The sequence below is a fragment of the Electrophorus electricus genome, chromosome 5 (assembly GCF_041902795.1).
Source record: "Electrophorus electricus isolate QZ-2024a chromosome 5, ASM4190279v1, whole genome shotgun sequence".
NCBI classification, from domain to species: domain Eukaryota; kingdom Metazoa; phylum Chordata; class Actinopteri; order Gymnotiformes; family Gymnotidae; genus Electrophorus; species Electrophorus electricus.
Window position 1 is genome coordinate 25,384,502 of NC_137501.1, and position 18,565 is coordinate 25,403,066.

Sequence of the window (18,565 nt, forward strand, 5' to 3'; positions counted from 1 at the left end):
TTATTTACACAAAATATGATGATGGTTATGTCTGCATAATATGAAACATTTTCAGGTAGACTCTACTGAGAGTCTTTAAGAGGAATTGACCATGAAGAATGCAAAGTGGGGTAATTACAGGCATTTTAATAACCTGAGACAATATATGAGGCATAGGGCAGCATTTACATCACAGAGCAGGTTTACTGACTTAAAGGATCAGGTTTTCTAATGACGATCCAAAGTCAGCCCTCCCACACTGCCACTTACAGAATACAAGCACAGGTGAATGTGCAAGTACATAAACCAGTATTTAATAAATAAATATTTTACAAGGTGTAATAATAAAAACAAAAAAGTTCAATAAATTAAATATACTAAGTGCGTTTGGCAAACATGTTGAATAAAAGCACGAGGTTTCTAAACATGTAAAGTACAGGACTATAACAAGACTGCTATTCTTCCTTCCTTCTTTCACTGTTATAATGGATTAAGAAAACCACATCCGATGAATTGTTCAGACATTTTTCAACTGAAGACAAAATGAGAAACCAGCAAAATGTGTAAAGGCTATGTAATATAAAGTCTGTGTAAAATGAATCCATTTTTTTAAGGCTCACCCCTTCAAACAGTAAAGACATGAATAAAAACGGAGATTCTAATGATAAAGGGGTTTTCTGAACTTTGTGTTATGTACCACGTTCTTAGATAAAACAATATGACAGTGAAGGCAGACTGGACCGATGATTTGGGCTCACACGCATGTCATGAGTGTTGTGTTGGCTCAGTGTTTATAAAGTAAGTGGCGAGTTCTCCTTTCCCTTTCACATGAATGACTCCCCTTTTGGTCACGGCATACCCCATGCTCTCGACCACCTGCGCAGTCTCTTCAGGCACCTGAAGGGGGCAGCACACAACAGAGTTTCTTGGTGTCGCTCAGCACTGGCCGAGAGTTCTCCTGCACTGTGCATTTTGTTGTTTTCGCCCAGTTTCCAGCACAACTCTTTGAAATCATTGATTAAAAGATGCATATTACACCCTGTATGAAGTGGGTGTGTAGGAACAGGGAGAATACTTAAATATGCAGATCGATATCATATAAATACGATAATACAGAACCTGCACAGAATTGCACTGAAATTGTATAGAAATTTAGTATGGTGCTAGTCGAACACATGTAAATAAAGCTTTAAGATGTATCTACATTTTAGTACCAGTGGTTTAGTATTTCTATAGGTCAAGTAGTTCGCCTGGAGAGCCAGAAACGGATATAATTTAGTTACCTGACAGAACTAGGCTGTTAAGAATTTAAACATTTAGAGAAAATGCTCAAACTATGATAGTTGCATGACTATCGCTTGATGATTTTTGTTTTGTTTTGTTTTGTTTTGTTTTAACTCACATGGAAAACACCGTCTTATTGGTTTTAATTTAACATGTAAAATATAGCACAATGATAAACTCTAACTGGTATTTTATAAATAATTAAGTTACTCAGTAAACTACTCATTGCCCTAGTGTGTACAGTTTAACCATTTAATTACAGAGAGTTAACTTTTTATAAGGTAACAAAGCAACTTGCCACTTGTACTCATGGCTTATATCAAATGACCGAATTTATTACTATTGTATTATTAATCTAATTTCTGATAGCATGCAGAAATGACTTCCATCTTTACTTTTCATGTCATAATATATATTTTTTCACCTGTATTTTGTCTAGTATTCCAGTAGTGTCCATTCTGCTGGCAACATTAACTGTGTTGCCCCAGATGTCATACTGAGGCTTGTGGGCTCCAATCACCCCTGCAATCACAGGGCCATGGTTCAATCCTGAACAGAGGAAGTGGAGAACAAGAGCAAAGACCCGAAGGTATTGAAAATAAGTGCTATATGGTTATGAACTACTCATGAGTGAGATGTAACGCATTTTTAGACATCTGAAGCTGCACTGTTGGCGTTTCAATTAATTTCACTTCTATGAGAGCAAAATCATTTTGTCTAATAGGGACAGTTTGTCACCAATTTGTTTGTAGTAAGCACCAAGTGCTTACTACAAATACTGAAAAGATACCGCGTTGTGTAACGATCAACTTGCAACTTTTTATAACTGCATACAAAGAAAGATCAAAAGGTACTAATCTGTGCATGTTAAAATATACCTATCCTGAGTCTGAAGTTGTTGAAAGAGTGTCTGTTGATGTTGTCAAGCCTCCCCATCAAAGCAATGGCAAAGTCCACCATGCTGCGTATGTTATTTTTGCTCACATCACTGTCCTGCACAAGGGTGACAGGACAAAACACAAAAATGTTAAGAGGACATTTAGTTCATTCCATTTACAGGAAATATCAGGTAGGGGTTTGTGACATACTAGGTGTGTCAAGGTAACAGCTTTTAAAATTAATGTTGCTTGTAATATGTATGAATGATTATTTTCCACTTTCATAAATAGGTATTAGTAAAGTGCTGAGAGTTCAATATTTGTATCGGTATTTGTTGAAGCAGCAAAATTAATTTGTTCATATAAAGGGGCATCCATGTTGAAAAATGGGGTAAGGGTTGGGGGCAGAAAATGAGTGGTCAAACATATACTGCTAACTATGGAGGTAACTAGTAGACAATGCAGTTGGTGTGTTTGTTTTTTTTAAAAATTGCATTAAAATTATGGCTGACTCAAGAAAACATGCTTTACAATAACATTTTAATGAAGGGGCGAGAGGAAGATGATGTAGGAAGGTGATGTATTGGAACATTCCAAGGCAACCGAGTTGGATGCCAGTCCTTCTGCCATTAAGCCTTTTAAAGTTTGCAGTATAAACTTTGTCTCTTCTACAATCCAGTATTTCACTCCTGCCATGTTGAATGTTGTAAACTTCTGCTACGTGCACAGAAATTACTTCAACTTTCCAATTGGGGATGTAATCAGATCCTAGTGTTTACATTATATGGGTTATTTAAAGCAGGGGTGTCCAAGTCCTGGAGGGCTGGAGTCCTACAAAGTTTAGTGATTGCTCTGCTCAGACATACCTACTAAACCTGCAACTGATTGATGAGTTGAATCAAGTGCATTTACGTATGCAATCAGCAAACCACACCGTTCTCTGGCCCTCTTGGAAAAGGTTTGACACAGTGCTACATTAACTAATATTAATTAAACACACCTGATTCAACTCATCAATCGCCAGGTTTAGTAGGTGTGTCTGAGCAGAGCAATCACTAAACCTAATTACCCAAAGAGGATTACCCACCTCGTTCAATCGGATAGAAATTATATTTGGAATGGCCTCAGTCAGACTAGTCTATTCCGACTGAGGTGCATACATGGACATATTCTATTCCCATTGAGCTATTAGTCAGATTATTAATGGATTATCAGGCTGCTGCATGTAAACCTGGCTAGTTTGTTCCAGGAAAACAAACTACAAAATTTCACTGAAACAGAATTCTGATCATACCCTGCATAATTTTCATATACGCCTCTGAAAAAGTCCACCATGCCACAAATTCTGTTAAACTAAACCCACAGGGGGTGGAGTAATTTCCTAATAGCCAAAAATGGTGTGAAAAGCATGTAACCTGGTACACCACTAAAAACTCACCATTAAAACACTCTTACAGTATAATAATCAACATAGGTTATGTTGAAACATACACCAAGAAAACAAAGTCATGCCCAATTTCAGTCACACCACACCTTAAGTGAAGTGTGAAAGTGACTTGCAAGATCAGCCGCATTCCAATTACAGAAACATGCAAATTCAAAAGATGCTTAAATGACATGACATGTCATTTCAAGCAGAACATGGAAAGTCACTCTAAACTGAAGCATCCGACATGAAATGTGGATGCCTGACGGGCCATTCTTCTGTACCTTACGCTCCTCGCGTATCGTCGGAAAGGTCAGTCCAGCAGCAGCCATGTAAGTAGTGCCAATAGTTTTAATTTTCTCAACTACATTGAACTTGGGCTTGCTGAGGAGCTAAGGAGAGAGAAATGAAAAATGCAGAAAGAGGGAAATGAAAAAGACCATCTTCACATGTCCATGCACGAAGTCCAAAGACTAACAAACTGCGGCTAACAAAATTAGCATTTGTTGACCTCCAGAATTCTTTCAGATTTTGGCTACCTCATCAAAGTCTGTGATGATCTCGTTGAGAAATCGCAGACATTCCAGCCCGTCTCCATTTAAGCTGCTCTCTGTGTAGAAATCCTTAAACTCAGGCACTGAGGCAAACATCACACATACACTCTCACACAACTGGCTGTACAGGTCCTGAAACACACATGCACGCACACACCACACACACACAAACAAACACACTCTATTTAATTTTTTGGAAAATAAGTGAAATGACAGAGGGATTTGCTATTTTAGTGCTACTGCATTTGTCTTTGTCACTGGCTATCTCATAGTAGTAACTTGATTTTTGTGTGGCGATCATAACCACATACATAACATGTTATAACATGTTATAACAACAACAACAACAAAGGAATAATACCTGGTTGGGAACATCTTTGCCAATGAAGAAGTTAGTCACATGGATTGGCAACAAGTTCTGAAGGAGGAGTCTGTTGACATTCTCTGTTGTCTCCATATCGTCGTGCTCTTTTTGGAAACATTTCTCGAGAAAGAACTCAACACGACAGGCCAACTCATCCTACCACACACACAAGCACACACGCACACACACACACACACACACACACACACACACACACACACACACACACACACACACACACACACACATAGCTTTTGTTACACAATGCTAGCTTACTCACAATAGAGTTATTCTTGCACCATTCAACATAAAAATACACTCACATTCAAACACACATACTCACGCACACACACAGAGCTGACACACCCTTACCTGTCGAGCAAGAATTAAAGAAGTGAAGTAGAACATGGCAAGCCAAATCCCAGACATGATCTTGGGGTTCTTTAAAATTCCTGGTCTAACAGACACACAAAAAACACATAGTTTATAGATATCACATTTTACATGACTACAGCATTATTTCAGGTCTAATATTCACCGAGTGAAACTCTTGCAGCTTGATGTTCTGTTTTTGACAGCTTAATTGCCATCCCAGGTATGTATGCCCTCTTGGTTGCTATGTCTGGGGGGTTGTCTTTTGGAGTATGCACAGCTGCCCGGAATGTATTGAATGTAGTAGTGGCAGTGTTTATGGGAATGTACAGATGTGTTGTTGAAGATTGCTTTTACAAGCTGTTATGTGTGCGTACATTTCTTTCCCCCTGGCTTGCTGTAGTTATGATAGAGCTATTACAAGTAGCAACCAGTGTGTGTGTGTGTGTGTGTGTGTGTGTGTGTGTGTGTGTGTGTGTGTGTTTGCTCTTACTTGCTGCTGCTGTTGGGGTAGAGCTGCAGCATGAGACAGTCAGAACGTGGGGCATACACATACAGGAAAAGTGCAAGGTAGACCACGACAGCCAGAGTAAGGAGGAAGAGTTTAGCTGAAAAGCACATGCGCACGAACACAACCACTCCCAGCATTGCCACCAGACAGCAGTACAGGTAATACTGCCCAAAGAGACACACACAGTAATAGCAAGTCAGAGTAAACTCTGTAGAAAATTGTTTTTATCAGGAATATCTGGATTGTCTTATCTAGAAAATTATATGAAAATGAGTTTTATTGATGTGACTTGAAAATTAATGTAAATGTGAATAGTGAATTATATTAAACAACAACAGCAAAAATACCAATAATAATTGTTAATTATTTTTAAAAAACTCCAGACTTTTTAATAATTTTAATAATCCTACCGGTACAGTATAAAGATTCATGTTATCCAGGGCAGAGGCATTGTATGAGGAGTTTAAGCAGTTATCACCAGGTAGAAAAACCTATAACAACATGGCACATTAAGAGTTAGCAGTGACAGTCCCAGAGTGAGTGGTGTGTATGTGTGTATGTGTGTGTGTCTGTGAAAGACACTCAGTAGAAGTGTAAATGACCCACCAGGTTAAGGAAAGCCATGAGCAAGGTAATGAGCAGACATGTGAAAACCAGCAGTAGTCTCAGCACTGCCATGGTAGCCACTCCCCGAGACAGCGAGGACACCAACCTTGCACTGGAGGAGATCTTGGAGTTGCTTTGCTGAAACACACACACACACACACACACACACACACACACACACACACACACGCACACACACACACACGCACACACACACACAGAGTTCATGTTACATCTTCAAATTATTTTCAAATAAAACTTCTGTGCATGCCTTCTGTACATAATATAAAATTTATATTAGACATAACACGTACAAGCATACAAACACAGAGCAGAGTCACCTTTAAGAATCCAGTGCTGACCACCAGAAGTATCATCAGCTGTACAGGGAAGGTTACTCCATATGAAACAGCAAGGGGTAGATTTCTATAAGGGGGTGCAGGGTAAGTTGATTATTATTTAGCTTTTCACCAAAGCCCACTGTAATTTGGTCTTAGTTTTAAGTTACTCCCAATAGGCAATCATTTTGATTCACTTTTCTGAGGTGAGCATCTGCACCACAAACACAGCAATGAAGATGAATGCCAGGCAAGCCAGAGACTGGTGGATACCCTGCACCTCACTAAAAGAATACTGCAAAACACACACACACACACACACACACACACACACACACACACACACACACACACACACACACACACACACACACACACACACACATCCACATTGCTCACAATGTGTTTATAATAGAGATATATAGTTGAAATCTATGTCCAGGGATGGTGTCCAACCTGTTTCTCCGTTTTTATATCATAGAATAGCAAAGTCAGCCAGTTCAATTTTGTTGTTTTTTGCCTAACAGTATAAAAGGGAAAAATATATTTGTATATGTATTTAAACACATAATAACATTTATAAAATTGCTAGTCAGAGTTCATTCTCTCTCTGACACACTCACTCTGTAGCATCTATGTCCAATGTCTCTGCTGATCCATTTTCCAGCACTCCAGCGGTCCTAAAGTCAGATGGGGGGCATCAGACAGATGGAATTGTTTGAATGGGTCTAATTAGTATTAAAAATTAGCAAATAAATTTTGATTCTACCTGCTTTCTTTGCATGATGTCTGACGGGATATTGGCTCCTGTCCATAACAAATTGTAAGTTGTAAACAAAATGAGGTGTTATCTTAATTACTATAAGCACAAATCTTTGTTTCATATTTGCACTACTCTACAGTTTAAAAGGGGGCAATATTTGCTGAACAGGAACATAAGAACAGCCACAAAGATGACTAGGTGTAACAGCTGGAAATGGCATCATACTGCCCATTGAATGAGTGGCACTCACTGTGACTAGCTGTGGTTGGCCTGGGTTGCTGAGTGGAGTGGGTGTACCAGTGATTGAGCTTTCTGGTTGGTGGAGAACTGAAAAAGGCTTGACACTGTGCCAAGACTGCAGATACTGAGACATCCTCACTGAAGCCCGGAGCTTGATTTTACCACTTACCATCAAAGCGTTACTCTGTCACACACACACACACACACACACACGCACACACACACACACACGCACGCACACACACACACACACACGCACACACGCACACGCACACACACACACACACACACACACACACACACACACACACACACACACACACACGCACGAGTATAAGAAAAGGCCAGTTATCGTTTCCACAACATTCCATTGCCTAATTTTGGTCCAATTAATACTCACAGCTTTAGACTTCGTACTGGTACTGTCCTGCTTGTGAGGGTCGATCACTAAATATGTTTTCCTGCCCTGTAAGGCAGAATCGCGACTGGCCCCGTTTCCCTCTTCAACTTGGTACGCCCCACCTAAGTGTCCAAGTGTCTCTTCTGTAATGTGGACCCTCCTAAAGAAGACTGAACAGCTCAAACCAAATTCTTATAGTAACAGCTTCAGGTTAAATAAAATATATTTATATACTTTACTGTTGTACATAGTGTACGTTATATATGCTATATATGTTGCTGTTGTATGTTTTAAAACACTTTAATTGCACATGAAACCTCCACAATAAGAGCTCCAACTAGTTTGCTTTAAACAATAAATCATAAAATATGACTTGTCTTTTATTATTGGGTGCATGTCCACCACATGGTCTAATGTATGTGGACACCACTCCAAATCATTGCATTCAGGTGTTTCATCAACACCTTCTGCTCACACAACGGGGCTACCAAGTGCTGAATCAAATACTCTGTTGATTCACTCGCTATAGAGTTATACATTGCCTCTTGAAACAACATCAGCACAAGAAATGTGCACAGAAAGCTTCATCAAATGGGCTAGCTACCACAGTGCCAACAGGAAATTTTGCCAGAACAGGAATAATGATATTTCCAGTGAAGGGTATTGTTAATACTAGCACATACAAATGTATTTTACAATTACATGTTTCCAATTTTGTGGTAAGGAGAAGTCTCTTTCCTGTTCCAGCATGACCATGCCTCTGTGCACAAATTAAGGTCCATAAACACATCGCTTGATCAGTTTGGTATGGAGAACTCTAGTGGTCTTCCTTGACGCTGACCTTGACCTCACTGAAAACCTTTGGGATGAATTTGAATGTCGATTCAGGGGCCAGGCCTTCTCATCCAGCATCTTCTCTTGGCCTCAAAAAAGCTCTTTTGACTGTATATGCACAAATTTCCATAGATACACTATGAAATTTTGTGGAAAGCTTTCCCATCCTAGAAGAGTGGAGGCTATTATAGCCTCAGAGGGGTAGCTAACTGTATTTTAATGCCTATGATTTACGAATGACCAGCAGTCTCAGGTGTGACGGGGAGGTGTCCACATACTTTTGGCCATAAAGTGTATACCTTGCACTCTCATGAGTTCCCAATATAAAATTTAGAGACAAGTTTTATAACAATAACAATAAGACCAATAAACTTATGATCTAGAAATACTTCACATAGTTAGATTACCGCTAACAAACACTCTCCATCATGTAATGAGTTTCTAGATAGATACTAGATTGTCAATCTTGCACAAACATACCCTGGCACACCCGCTGACTCCATGCGATTGGCTAGAGTCACATTATTTGACCAGACATCATATTGCCACTTCAGTGAGCCAATCACACCACAAAGGACATTTCCAGAGTGCACGCCCACTCTCATGTTAAGGTCTACTTCCGTCGCTTCCCTTAGCTTACTGCAAAAAAATTCATGAGTTAACAGGTTGCAAAAATAGAAGAGAGAATGAACTTAGGAAAAATAGAAATAATTCATTAAAGCCAGATAGTTTCACTGTTCCATTTCTGTTCCATTACTTTACGTGTGTTTTCAGGTCTCAGAAGAGATGGAGAGATGTTACATTATCTAATTAGATAATAAAATAAAATAATTTTGTCTAAAAGTGAATAAGTACACCATTTACACAATAGCAAGGCTCCCCGGACACTAACACATGCCTGGTGTCCTCTAGTATATGAATGAACTGATGTTTTCACAGCACCATAGGACAGATCATCACCCTTGGAGCACTGCATCAATCACTCCTGCTGGTATGTCACTTAATTCATTTCATTTAATATAATTTTATTTCATTTCATTTCAGTTTGGCATCAACCCAACTTCATCACATTTTTGTAAAAATGTGAGTGGCCTGCACAATTCACTGTGTTGCGGAGGCAACTTGTGATACTGACAGTGGAGTGGCTCACTTTATGGCAGTGCACATGTCCAGTCCCATCTGGACACAGTTGCGTGCGTGGTGTGGGATGGAGTCTGGGAGACCCGATACGCAGTAGTAGCAGTCGCCCAGAATCTTTATACGCAAACACCCGTTCTTCTGTGGAGGGAGGGAGGGAGGGAGAGAGAGAGAGAGAGAGAGAGAGAGAGAGAGAGAGAGAGAGAGAGAGAGAGAGAGAGAGAGAGAGAGAGAGAGAGAGAGAGAGAGAGAGAGAGAGAGAGAGAGAGAGAGAGAGAGAGGACCAGAAAAGAAAGTGTCATCAGCATCTGATGAATATGTCTAGCCCTCAGTAGCCCAAAATACCCAACATATGCCCAGGTGGAGACTGGCAGTTTGAGGTGACACTTCACCTTGGCGATTTCATCGAACTTTCCGAAGAGTTTGTTGAGGACAGCAACGATCTCCTCTGGAGTGCAGGAGCTGGCAAGGTTGGTGAAGCCCACAATGTCCGCATAGAGAATACTGTAGGGCAGTACATGCATAGGCCTTCACATTCTACTCTTGTTTCGTTATTAATGTGACTGCGTATCACTCAGCAAATAGGCTATTGTCAGTTAGCTAAACTAACATGAAAGATATTTAATTACCAGAATGAGGCATGAGAGGTTGAGAGTCTGGGATATTTTTGAGTGTGTGTGTGTGTGTGTGTGCTTGTGTGTGTGTTTGAATATGTTTGAATATACACGTGACTCTTAGACACTTCTTATTTTTAGCCTTACTTTTACACTCTGGGTGTGTGTGTGTGTGTGTGTGTGTGTGTGCATAACTCTTTGAACTCTTTGAACTTTGAACTGTCACCTGACATCTTTGTGCTGCTTGATATATAGACTGTGGAAGTTTGGTTTGTTGTCAGCTCCAGTGCATTTGTCTGACAACCTCTTGACAATTTCCTCTTTCAGCTCCTTAGCGATGTACAATGGCAACACAGACAGTAGGAGGTGCTCCTGTAGGGAGGGGTGCGACCTTGACAGGTCATTTAACTGGTCAAACACATACATGAGGCAGTATGTGTGTGCACATAGGTGTGTAGCAATGTGTGTGTGTGTGTGTGTGTGTGTCTGTAGGTGTGTGTACCTGGTCGCGTTTCTGCTTGGCCCGTTTGAAGCGGGTGCAGCTGAATGTCTCTCGGCTTTTGGTGGTCTTCCTGCACGCGCACTCGCTGAGCCAGAGATGGAAGAAACCCACACAGTTCACACACACAAAGAGCACAGCATTTGCCACCAGCTGAGAGAGAGAGAGAGAGAGAGAGAGAGAAGGAGGGAGGAAAAGAGAGGAAGCGAGAAGGAGGGAAAGAATGGGAGGAAGAGGGGGATGAAGATAAAATGAGAGAGAGATAAAGAGAGGGAGGGGGAGAGAAGCATGAATTGTGGCACAGGACTTAAAAAATTCTGTTTTGAATGCATTTGGAAAGCATTTTGAATAATTCAGGGAACGGGGACATGAAACAAAGACAGCAGATGCAAGCATTTGCATCCACCAGCAACAACAGCTATAAATGTTTTGCATGGACATTTGACATGTCTCATTTACAAGCATTTTTTTCAAGTTAATGTGTAAGCAGGTGTGTGTGTGTGTGTGTGTGTGTGTGTGTGTGTGTGTGTGTGTGTGTGTGTCTGTCTGTCTGTCTTTCTGTCATGATCTGTGTTTTATTTTTGAGTTATCTAGTCAGGCTGTTGTCCATTTGAATACATTTTCATTTGACTTACCATAACATTTTCCAGGATATGAGTGTGTGTGTGTGTGTATGTGCGCGCACATGCTTTTTGCCTAACCTGCACTGCAAGGTCACGTGTACCAGGTCTGGTGATGGGCACATAGACACTGATGATGATGATGTGGCACACACTTGCTCCTATGCCGAAGATCAGAGCCCAGGAGAGAGTAAGAGGCAGAATCGTATATACTGATAGAGAGAGAAAGAGAAAAAATGCAACCTGAGAGAGAGAGAGAGAGAGAGAGAGAGAGAGAGAGAGAGAGAGTGAGTTATATAATGTTATGTAACATTTTACACAAATGCAGTATTTGTATGAATGTTGTATGTTCCACAGCCATGATTTTATGCTCAACTTAAAATTATAAGATCGTTTAAAAATAAATTGTGGGATGTCAATTAACAATAACACTGATTTATAACTTCAAAAACCAAAATCCAAGGAAACTGTATGCATAGAATAGCATCACTGGAAAGCCAGCAAATGTTTGAGTGAGACTGAGAATCCTACACATTCTTTTAAACTTATTAAGTTAGTTATATGGCTACCCAATTAGTGTACACTTATGTCCTGACGTTCGGGTGAGAGATATTTAGGACACCGCAAAAGTGAGACTGACTTGCTCCCATGTGGTGATGACTCCGCCAGTGAAGATGAAAACAATGGCTGTGATGAAGAGTGCGGACCAGATGAAGAGGGCGAGCATCTGCTCGCACCGCCGCAGGGTGGGCAGGCATGGCAAAAACACCAAGAGTGACACACACAGACAGAGCACTACACACACCACGGCCAGTTCTCCTACATGAGCACTGAGATTCTGAGGCAGAGAGTGAAAGAAGAGAAGAGAAGAGAAGAGAAGAGAAGAGAAGAGAAGAGAAGAGAAGAGAAGAGAAGAGAAGAGAAGAGAATGAAGGAACTAAGAAATAAACATTATTTTTAATCATTGAAGTCTTAGACTTGAAAACAACAACTTTGCTAACTGCATAGATGGATGGATACATGGATGGGTGAATGGATGCCTAGATTGTAAAAAACTGGGAAACATAATAAATAAGGAAATTAACATTTGATTGAATAGATTCAGCCATTCATTCATTTATTCACAGGCCTACCTTTTCCGTGGTGGGGATGATGATGATGATGGTCACACAGAACATCATGGTCAACACCAGGCCTGGTACCACAATGGGTGTCTCTTCGAGGCACCGCAGAAGTGCCTGCCGCACCCCCCGGTAACAGCCTAACACACGTTCAGCAACACCACCTCGGCGTCTCCTGCGCCAACCCCTAGAGGCCAACGTGTCTTCCAGCTCTCTCGTCTCTCCAGCGGTTGCACTGACAGCCCTGGAATCTTCTGAGGATTCCCCCATGCTGTTGACAATACTGATGGATCCAGGAACTGGCACGTGATTGGTGCCATGGTGGTTCAGATTCCCATTTTTGACACCATGGGGTTCGACACTTTGACCTTTTACTCCACTTGGGGTTTCCCTGAAGACTGTGCATGCTTTGAGAGGTTTCGGGATGCTCTCTATCCTGGCAATGCCGAGCTCAGCAGCATCCTGCTTAACGTGATGTTCAGTCTTGGCACCAGAGATGCTGCTATTAGGGTGTGCTGCTATGCTACTGCTAGGTAATGTGACGATGTTGCTTTGATAATTGTCATTGTGAGTATTTTGGCACTCAGGGTCCATGACCCAGGTGTCACTTGCCATTCGTTCACTCTCTTTTTTGGCAGAATTATTGTCTTTGCGTATTCCTTCATGGTTGTTGTAATTTGTTTGATTTACATCCCCTCTTTTTTGTGAGAAGTTGTCCACGTTTTTTGCATCCCTTAAATCTGACAGCGTGCTTAAATTATCAATGGAGTTCCCACCCCCATGGCAACCATTAAGAGGTTCTGTTGGCCCAGCCCTCTTTGGAATCCCTCCCATTTCCAGAGAGTCATGTGAGTCATCCTGCATACTGGCCAGTGAACGTCAGACCCTGTCTATGAGACCTCAATGTGTCTTCTCACACAAGATTTTTTTCAGCATACACAATAAATAAATTACAATAAACCAACAACACATTCACAAGATCTATGACAGGATGGTCAAACCATCCATTTGCATAGCGCCATGATACAGATCTGATACAGCTTGTGTCATCTGACTCCAGCTGCAGTGTTCTTCTATGGTAAATCCATTCTGGGGATCCAGTTTTGGAAAAGTGGATGTGAAAGACTTTAGGCCATTTCCCTGTAGTGTCAAATTCAAAAAAAAAAAAAAAAAAAAAAAAAAAAAAAAAAAAAAAGGAGAACACTAAGCTTAACAGTTTAAAGTGCACAAATAGAATAGAAGACAAGTTTAAAAATTAAACAACATAATCCTATAGCAAATCAGAACATTTCCTATAACACAGAGAATATATTGCAGAACAACCTTACAGAGAAAGAATTTTAATCAAGGCTGTTTGGAATGTGGGTTGAAAAAAAAAGACTACTTAGTCTTTACCAGCTCTGACACTACATTGTAGATACACGCATGCACATATACATTCACATGCAAACACACACACGCACACCCACGCACACATATATATGTATATACATACATAAGTGAAGACTGGTATGTTTTCCAAGCAAAACCGAGAAACATTTTTGCTACTCATTTCTACGCACATACATCCTATGTGCATTGCACAGATAATTTCCCTAACAAGAAATAAGATGATTTCCCTAAGCCTACAGTATCAGTATTCAATTTGAATCAACTCTCTGCCATTTTTCTCCCTCTCTCTCTATTTCTCTCTCTCTTAATGTCTGTCTTTTTTTTTTTCAAATAGCAGATAACATTATTTAAAGACAGTATGGCAGTTTGTGCTCTGTGTGCTTTGTGCCACATGTTTGTTGTAAATATTTGGTTATGGTCAAATTCCTCTAGTGTTAAGATCAAAAGGTCCAGCTCTTCTTTGTCCATTCTGATTTCCCAAACCCCTTTTCAGTTGCAGATAACCTGTGCCACTTAAATGATTCTGTCAGCAATGCCAGCACTGATGCCTGCTTCCAACTGGTTTTTGTGTAATATGTACTTAAGTAAAACTTTGACAGACATTTTTTGAACTAGTAATCTCGTTCATGGGGCAGAGATGATATTGTAGTCAGTAGGAACATGTCTGCTGTGTTAGACATAAGATGAATATTTAATGACCACAATGCTGAGACCCTACTGCTGGTTCCTACTGTGGATATTACAAGGGGGCTTTGATAACACATTCATTTACATTTTTGCCACTAATGTTTTCACAAGAGTTTTATAATGTTCTTTAAATATGAGCCAGAGCACATACTCTCTTTTGTTTATTCTCAGCTTTTGGAACAGGCATTGTTATGTGACCAGTGAAAGCCACCAGCAGCTGATAAAAAAAAAAAGGTACCATGGGAATTTTCTGTACTTCAAAGTGGCTAGTTCCACCAAAGGTCTCTTTTACAGGGTACTATTTTTGACCTGTTTCTTAGCAAAATAGTCTGTGTAACAAAGACTCAAAGACAAGCGAGTAGATACATGATGACCTAAAGAAAGCATTCCAAGCTTAAACATCAGACAAAAGGAGAATGAAGCTCTTTCAGGTCACCGCAGGTTTGCAAAAAGGGAGCAGCTTGAGCTTCTACACCTCAGCACTGTAGGATTTTTAGAAATGTCCACTAGAACCCTTCCAAACTGGACCAAGAAGACAAATGATTGAACTTATCTAGTGTCTGAGAATGAGGGGACCACGTACTTGCCACATGTGGGAGAAAAGATGGGATTTTAAAAAAAGTCATTCATTTTTTTCCCGACTGTGATTAAACAAAGTTTTTGATATGACAAGCTGTTTTTAGCCTTAGAGATTGACACCAATCATTTAGTGTAATATAAAAATACAATCATTTTCTTCCAAAATTAATGATTCTATGAAGTGCTCAGTACAAGTGTCTCAATACAGCTCGAGGGTCTGAGAACCTTAATCAGTTATTATTTATGGAATAATACTTCTCCTCTACGTTTTGACTTTGGTTCCAAGCACTTGTGGAGGAAACTACCTGATTGAGCATAAAAAGATCTTCATCTTAGAAGTCTAATCATGGTACAAAAACAGCAGCCAAGAGTAGTCGAAGGCTCCAAGTGTACAAGAAGAAACTTAGCAGAGGAATAAAGAACTTCAGTTCATTACCTTTGACATTCCTCTGCAGGTGTATATCTCTTTTTGTTTATTCTCTGTCTCTCTCTCGACACGCCGATCTGTTCTCATAAGCCTGTCTCTGTGCGCTCTCTATTTCATATGCATTCCTGTTCTTCCTCCTCCTCCCACCCCAACTTCGTTCCCTCTTTCATTCAGAGTGTAGCGTCCCTTTTCATCTCACGCATCCTTCTGTTTCTCCATGAACAGAGAACCGCTTCTGGTGATTTTAGGAATCATCTTAGAGTTTTCCGGAGCAGATGGAAACCTTACAGAGAAAGAATTTTAACCAAGGTTGTCCAGAGCAGATGGAAGTCTCAACGGTCACCCCTTGGCTCAATAAAAGAAGCAGGTTGGGTTGAGAGAAACGTGAATTTGCAGGCACATAACATGCTAGTGCATGAGAGCATGAAGTACAAACAGAACATGCTAAGTTCATGCTAAGTTCATGTATATATGTAAAAATATGACTCAGAGAGCAGGAGAAACAGGATGAGCGCACTCACAAACAACATCGTATGGAAAGAGTAAATTCGTTCTGATTCTGGACATCGAGAGTGCAATGATTACTCAATTCCAACACACACACACTCACACACACACACACACACACTTGAGCAAAGATCATATGAAGGCCTTAAATCACATTTTCCCACCAAATAGAGCCAGATTATGTGTGAACATACCTCATTTTTGTCACCTGTCTGATACAAGCGCTTCTGTTTTACTTGGTTTTCTTGACTTCTCAGTCACTCTGCTCTGAAGGAATGTAACAGAAATGGTTCACTGTTCTATTTTATCTCATCCAGACTCGTCAAACCAGTCAAACGACACATTGAACGCAGCACAATGGAGTTTGTGCCATACCAGTGGAGTATGCACGGTTATGTATCTTAAACTTCTTAGGTAAGTATAAAAACATCATAGACAAAAATAGGTGCTCCAAGCTCACGTATTACATTTGCCAGAATAACAGTCTATGTAAATAATCACCGTAATCTCCTTTTTCTGTATTTAGTATATGACTTACAAATAAATAAACAAATTGGGTCAAAAGTCTTTATTTTATCACATATATAAATGTAAACACTTCCTTTAAATTGTTTTGCTGAAGATCATTTCCTTTTCTCTCAGCTCTTTGTTGTGATTGTTTGGTTCCATGTTTCAATGTTACAGTTTTATGATACACCCACTGCAGGTAGGTAAATCTACTGTAATTACAGTGCTGTAATCATTGTGCATTTCTAAGTCTGCTTCTGAGTCACACTTTCTCAGTCTGGTTCCTGTTTGTAGCTCACTATATATTCTCATATGTTTATAGAAATTATTACCTGTCATAGAAATTCTACTCTTTCTCGTAGAAGCCCACATATTAAATGAGATGTTGAAAGTGTTCAAGCTTAAAAGTTGACAACTACTATAACATTCTATATTGTATACAATAGCATACACATATAACCATACAGTAGTGCATGTTTATAGCTATCTGCCTTAACAAGGTTACCGATAGAAGCATAAACTAGAGTGGGTGTCTTTAAGCAGCTATGAAAAATGAATAGAATAATAATGCTATCTATCTATCTATCTATCTATCTATCTATCTATCTATCTATCTATCTATCTATCTATCTATCTATCTATCTATCTATCTATCTATCTATCTATCTATCTATCTATCTAACTACAGTGTAGTTGATCAAAAAGGATCAGAAGATATAATATCAACTTGATTTATTAGTGCAAATATTAAATTATATACATTCTTTGACAAATAAGTCTGTATGTTAAGAGACTGTAGATGGACAGAAGCATGCTGGGAGGTTTGATGCCACCTACTTCTTGAACAGTTCAGTTCCTGCTTTTGAGAGAACAGCCACTTGAGAAGTATTCTCATTACTATTCCTACCAATTCAGCATGCCAGAAGCTTCTCTCTGTACATCTTCATTGGATCTGAGCCTCTACTGCTTTGTCAATAAGTTCTAATGCATAGTGTCCCTTCTTTTACTTCTCCATAGGTTCTACACGCTGCCCCTCAATGGCCAGTGGTTCTACATCATCACTTCCACTCCTGAACTACTGTCCACAAAAGCATTCCCACTGTAGTTGCAGTGTGCTTCACAAGAGATTCATATCATTAAGTTAATTTAAGGTATTTGCTAAAAAATATCTCATATGTCTTTTGGCAAGTTATGTGTTGACAAAAGTCACTTTTACAGCAACTCCTGCATATATATACAGACTAAATGAAAAAATCAAAACAAAACAGTTTAGACTTTGATGCTTAAAATTTTCCCTGTCGCTCTTGTAATTTTGTTTAACATGTTTGAGCAAGCTAATGTGTTACTAAATAATTAAGAACATATATACATATATGCATATACAAAACAACACACACCCAAGAAGCTAGGGAATGGAGTGGAAAAATGTAATGATAGAGAGGCAAAGAAGTCCATGATGCAACAGTGGACTTCCTCCACTAAGTCAACTAATTCTATATACTGGGATACGTCGAAGGAATTTATCCCACTTATACCTCAGCTATTATTGTAAAATGATGGTGACTTTCAATGGCTAACCTTTGACCTTATTCCGTTGCTTCCACCACAGGAGTGAAGCAGGCATGCAAGCTCACAACACCAGTGACTATTGAGGTCAAATAGAGGTACTGTCCCCTAAAGGTGTTTTAAGTCTTGCAAGCTTTTTTTTTTTTTGCTGTCAGTCGTCACAGCCATAATGTCCAATTGAAGATATTATTCATAATTTGCCATTATATAATTATTGGGGGGGGGGGGTGCCTCTATTTCCTCTTTTTCAATGTGTTTAATAAATGACATCAAAACAAACGGTGTTGTGTTTGCAAAACATTCATGTGACACAAATCAAATAATTTTCAATACAATAAAAAATCAAACTTCCAAAAAAAT

The 18,565-nt window shown here is 39.7% G+C and overlaps 1 protein-coding gene and 1 long non-coding RNA gene across 3 annotated transcripts; one reads left to right on the forward strand and one right to left on the reverse strand.

The window, feature by feature from the left end:
* Positions 1 to 47: 47 nt before the first annotated feature.
* On the reverse strand, positions 48 to 16,392 carry LOC113591496 (adenylate cyclase type 4). Of its 2 annotated transcripts, none has more exons than XM_081714538.1 (26): positions 16,327 to 16,392; positions 12,553 to 13,680; positions 12,060 to 12,257; positions 11,501 to 11,662; positions 10,803 to 10,952; positions 10,527 to 10,672; positions 10,079 to 10,190; positions 9,700 to 9,827; positions 9,030 to 9,188; positions 7,716 to 7,875; positions 7,326 to 7,499; positions 7,082 to 7,119; positions 6,936 to 6,992; positions 6,769 to 6,832; positions 6,510 to 6,607; positions 6,316 to 6,400; positions 5,975 to 6,112; positions 5,779 to 5,859; positions 5,351 to 5,532; positions 4,858 to 4,942; positions 4,483 to 4,641; positions 4,107 to 4,253; positions 3,852 to 3,959; positions 2,142 to 2,256; positions 1,688 to 1,812; positions 48 to 876 (listed from the first exon to the last, which is right to left on the reverse strand). In XM_081714538.1, exons 2-26 carry the CDS (start codon positions 13,402 to 13,404, stop codon positions 745 to 747), a joined length of 3,855 nt encoding a protein of 1,284 aa, XP_081570664.1. In that variant the 5' UTR covers positions 13,405 to 13,680; positions 16,327 to 16,392; the 3' UTR covers positions 48 to 744. The 2 variants fall into 2 exon arrangements, with proteins under 2 accessions (XP_081570664.1, XP_081570665.1); XM_081714539.1 differs by lacking the exon at positions 16,327 to 16,392 and adding an exon at positions 15,635 to 15,861.
* A 78-nt stretch (positions 16,393 to 16,470) lies between these two features.
* Positions 16,471 to 18,413, forward strand: LOC145657894 (uncharacterized). Its single transcript, XR_014123842.1, has 3 exons — positions 16,471 to 16,546; positions 17,657 to 17,790; positions 18,249 to 18,413. It is a non-coding gene; the product is annotated as an uncharacterized LOC145657894 (long non-coding RNA).
* Positions 18,414 to 18,565: the final 152 nt, after the last annotated feature.

Bases quoted from the DNA above. Each gene is read 5' to 3' on its own strand.
- LOC113591496 (XM_081714538.1), bottom strand. From the start codon at position 13,404: ATGCAGGATGACTCACATGACTCTCTGGAAATGGGAGGGATTCCAAAG. The intron at 12,258-12,552 runs GTAGGCCTGTGA...TCTCTGCCTCAG, and splicing joins TCATCCCCACCACGGAAAAG to AATCTCAGTGCTCATGTAGG. The intron at 5,533-5,778 runs GTAGGATTATTA...CTCTTTGGGCAG, and splicing joins TGAATCTTTATACTGTACCG to TATTACCTGTACTGCTGTCT.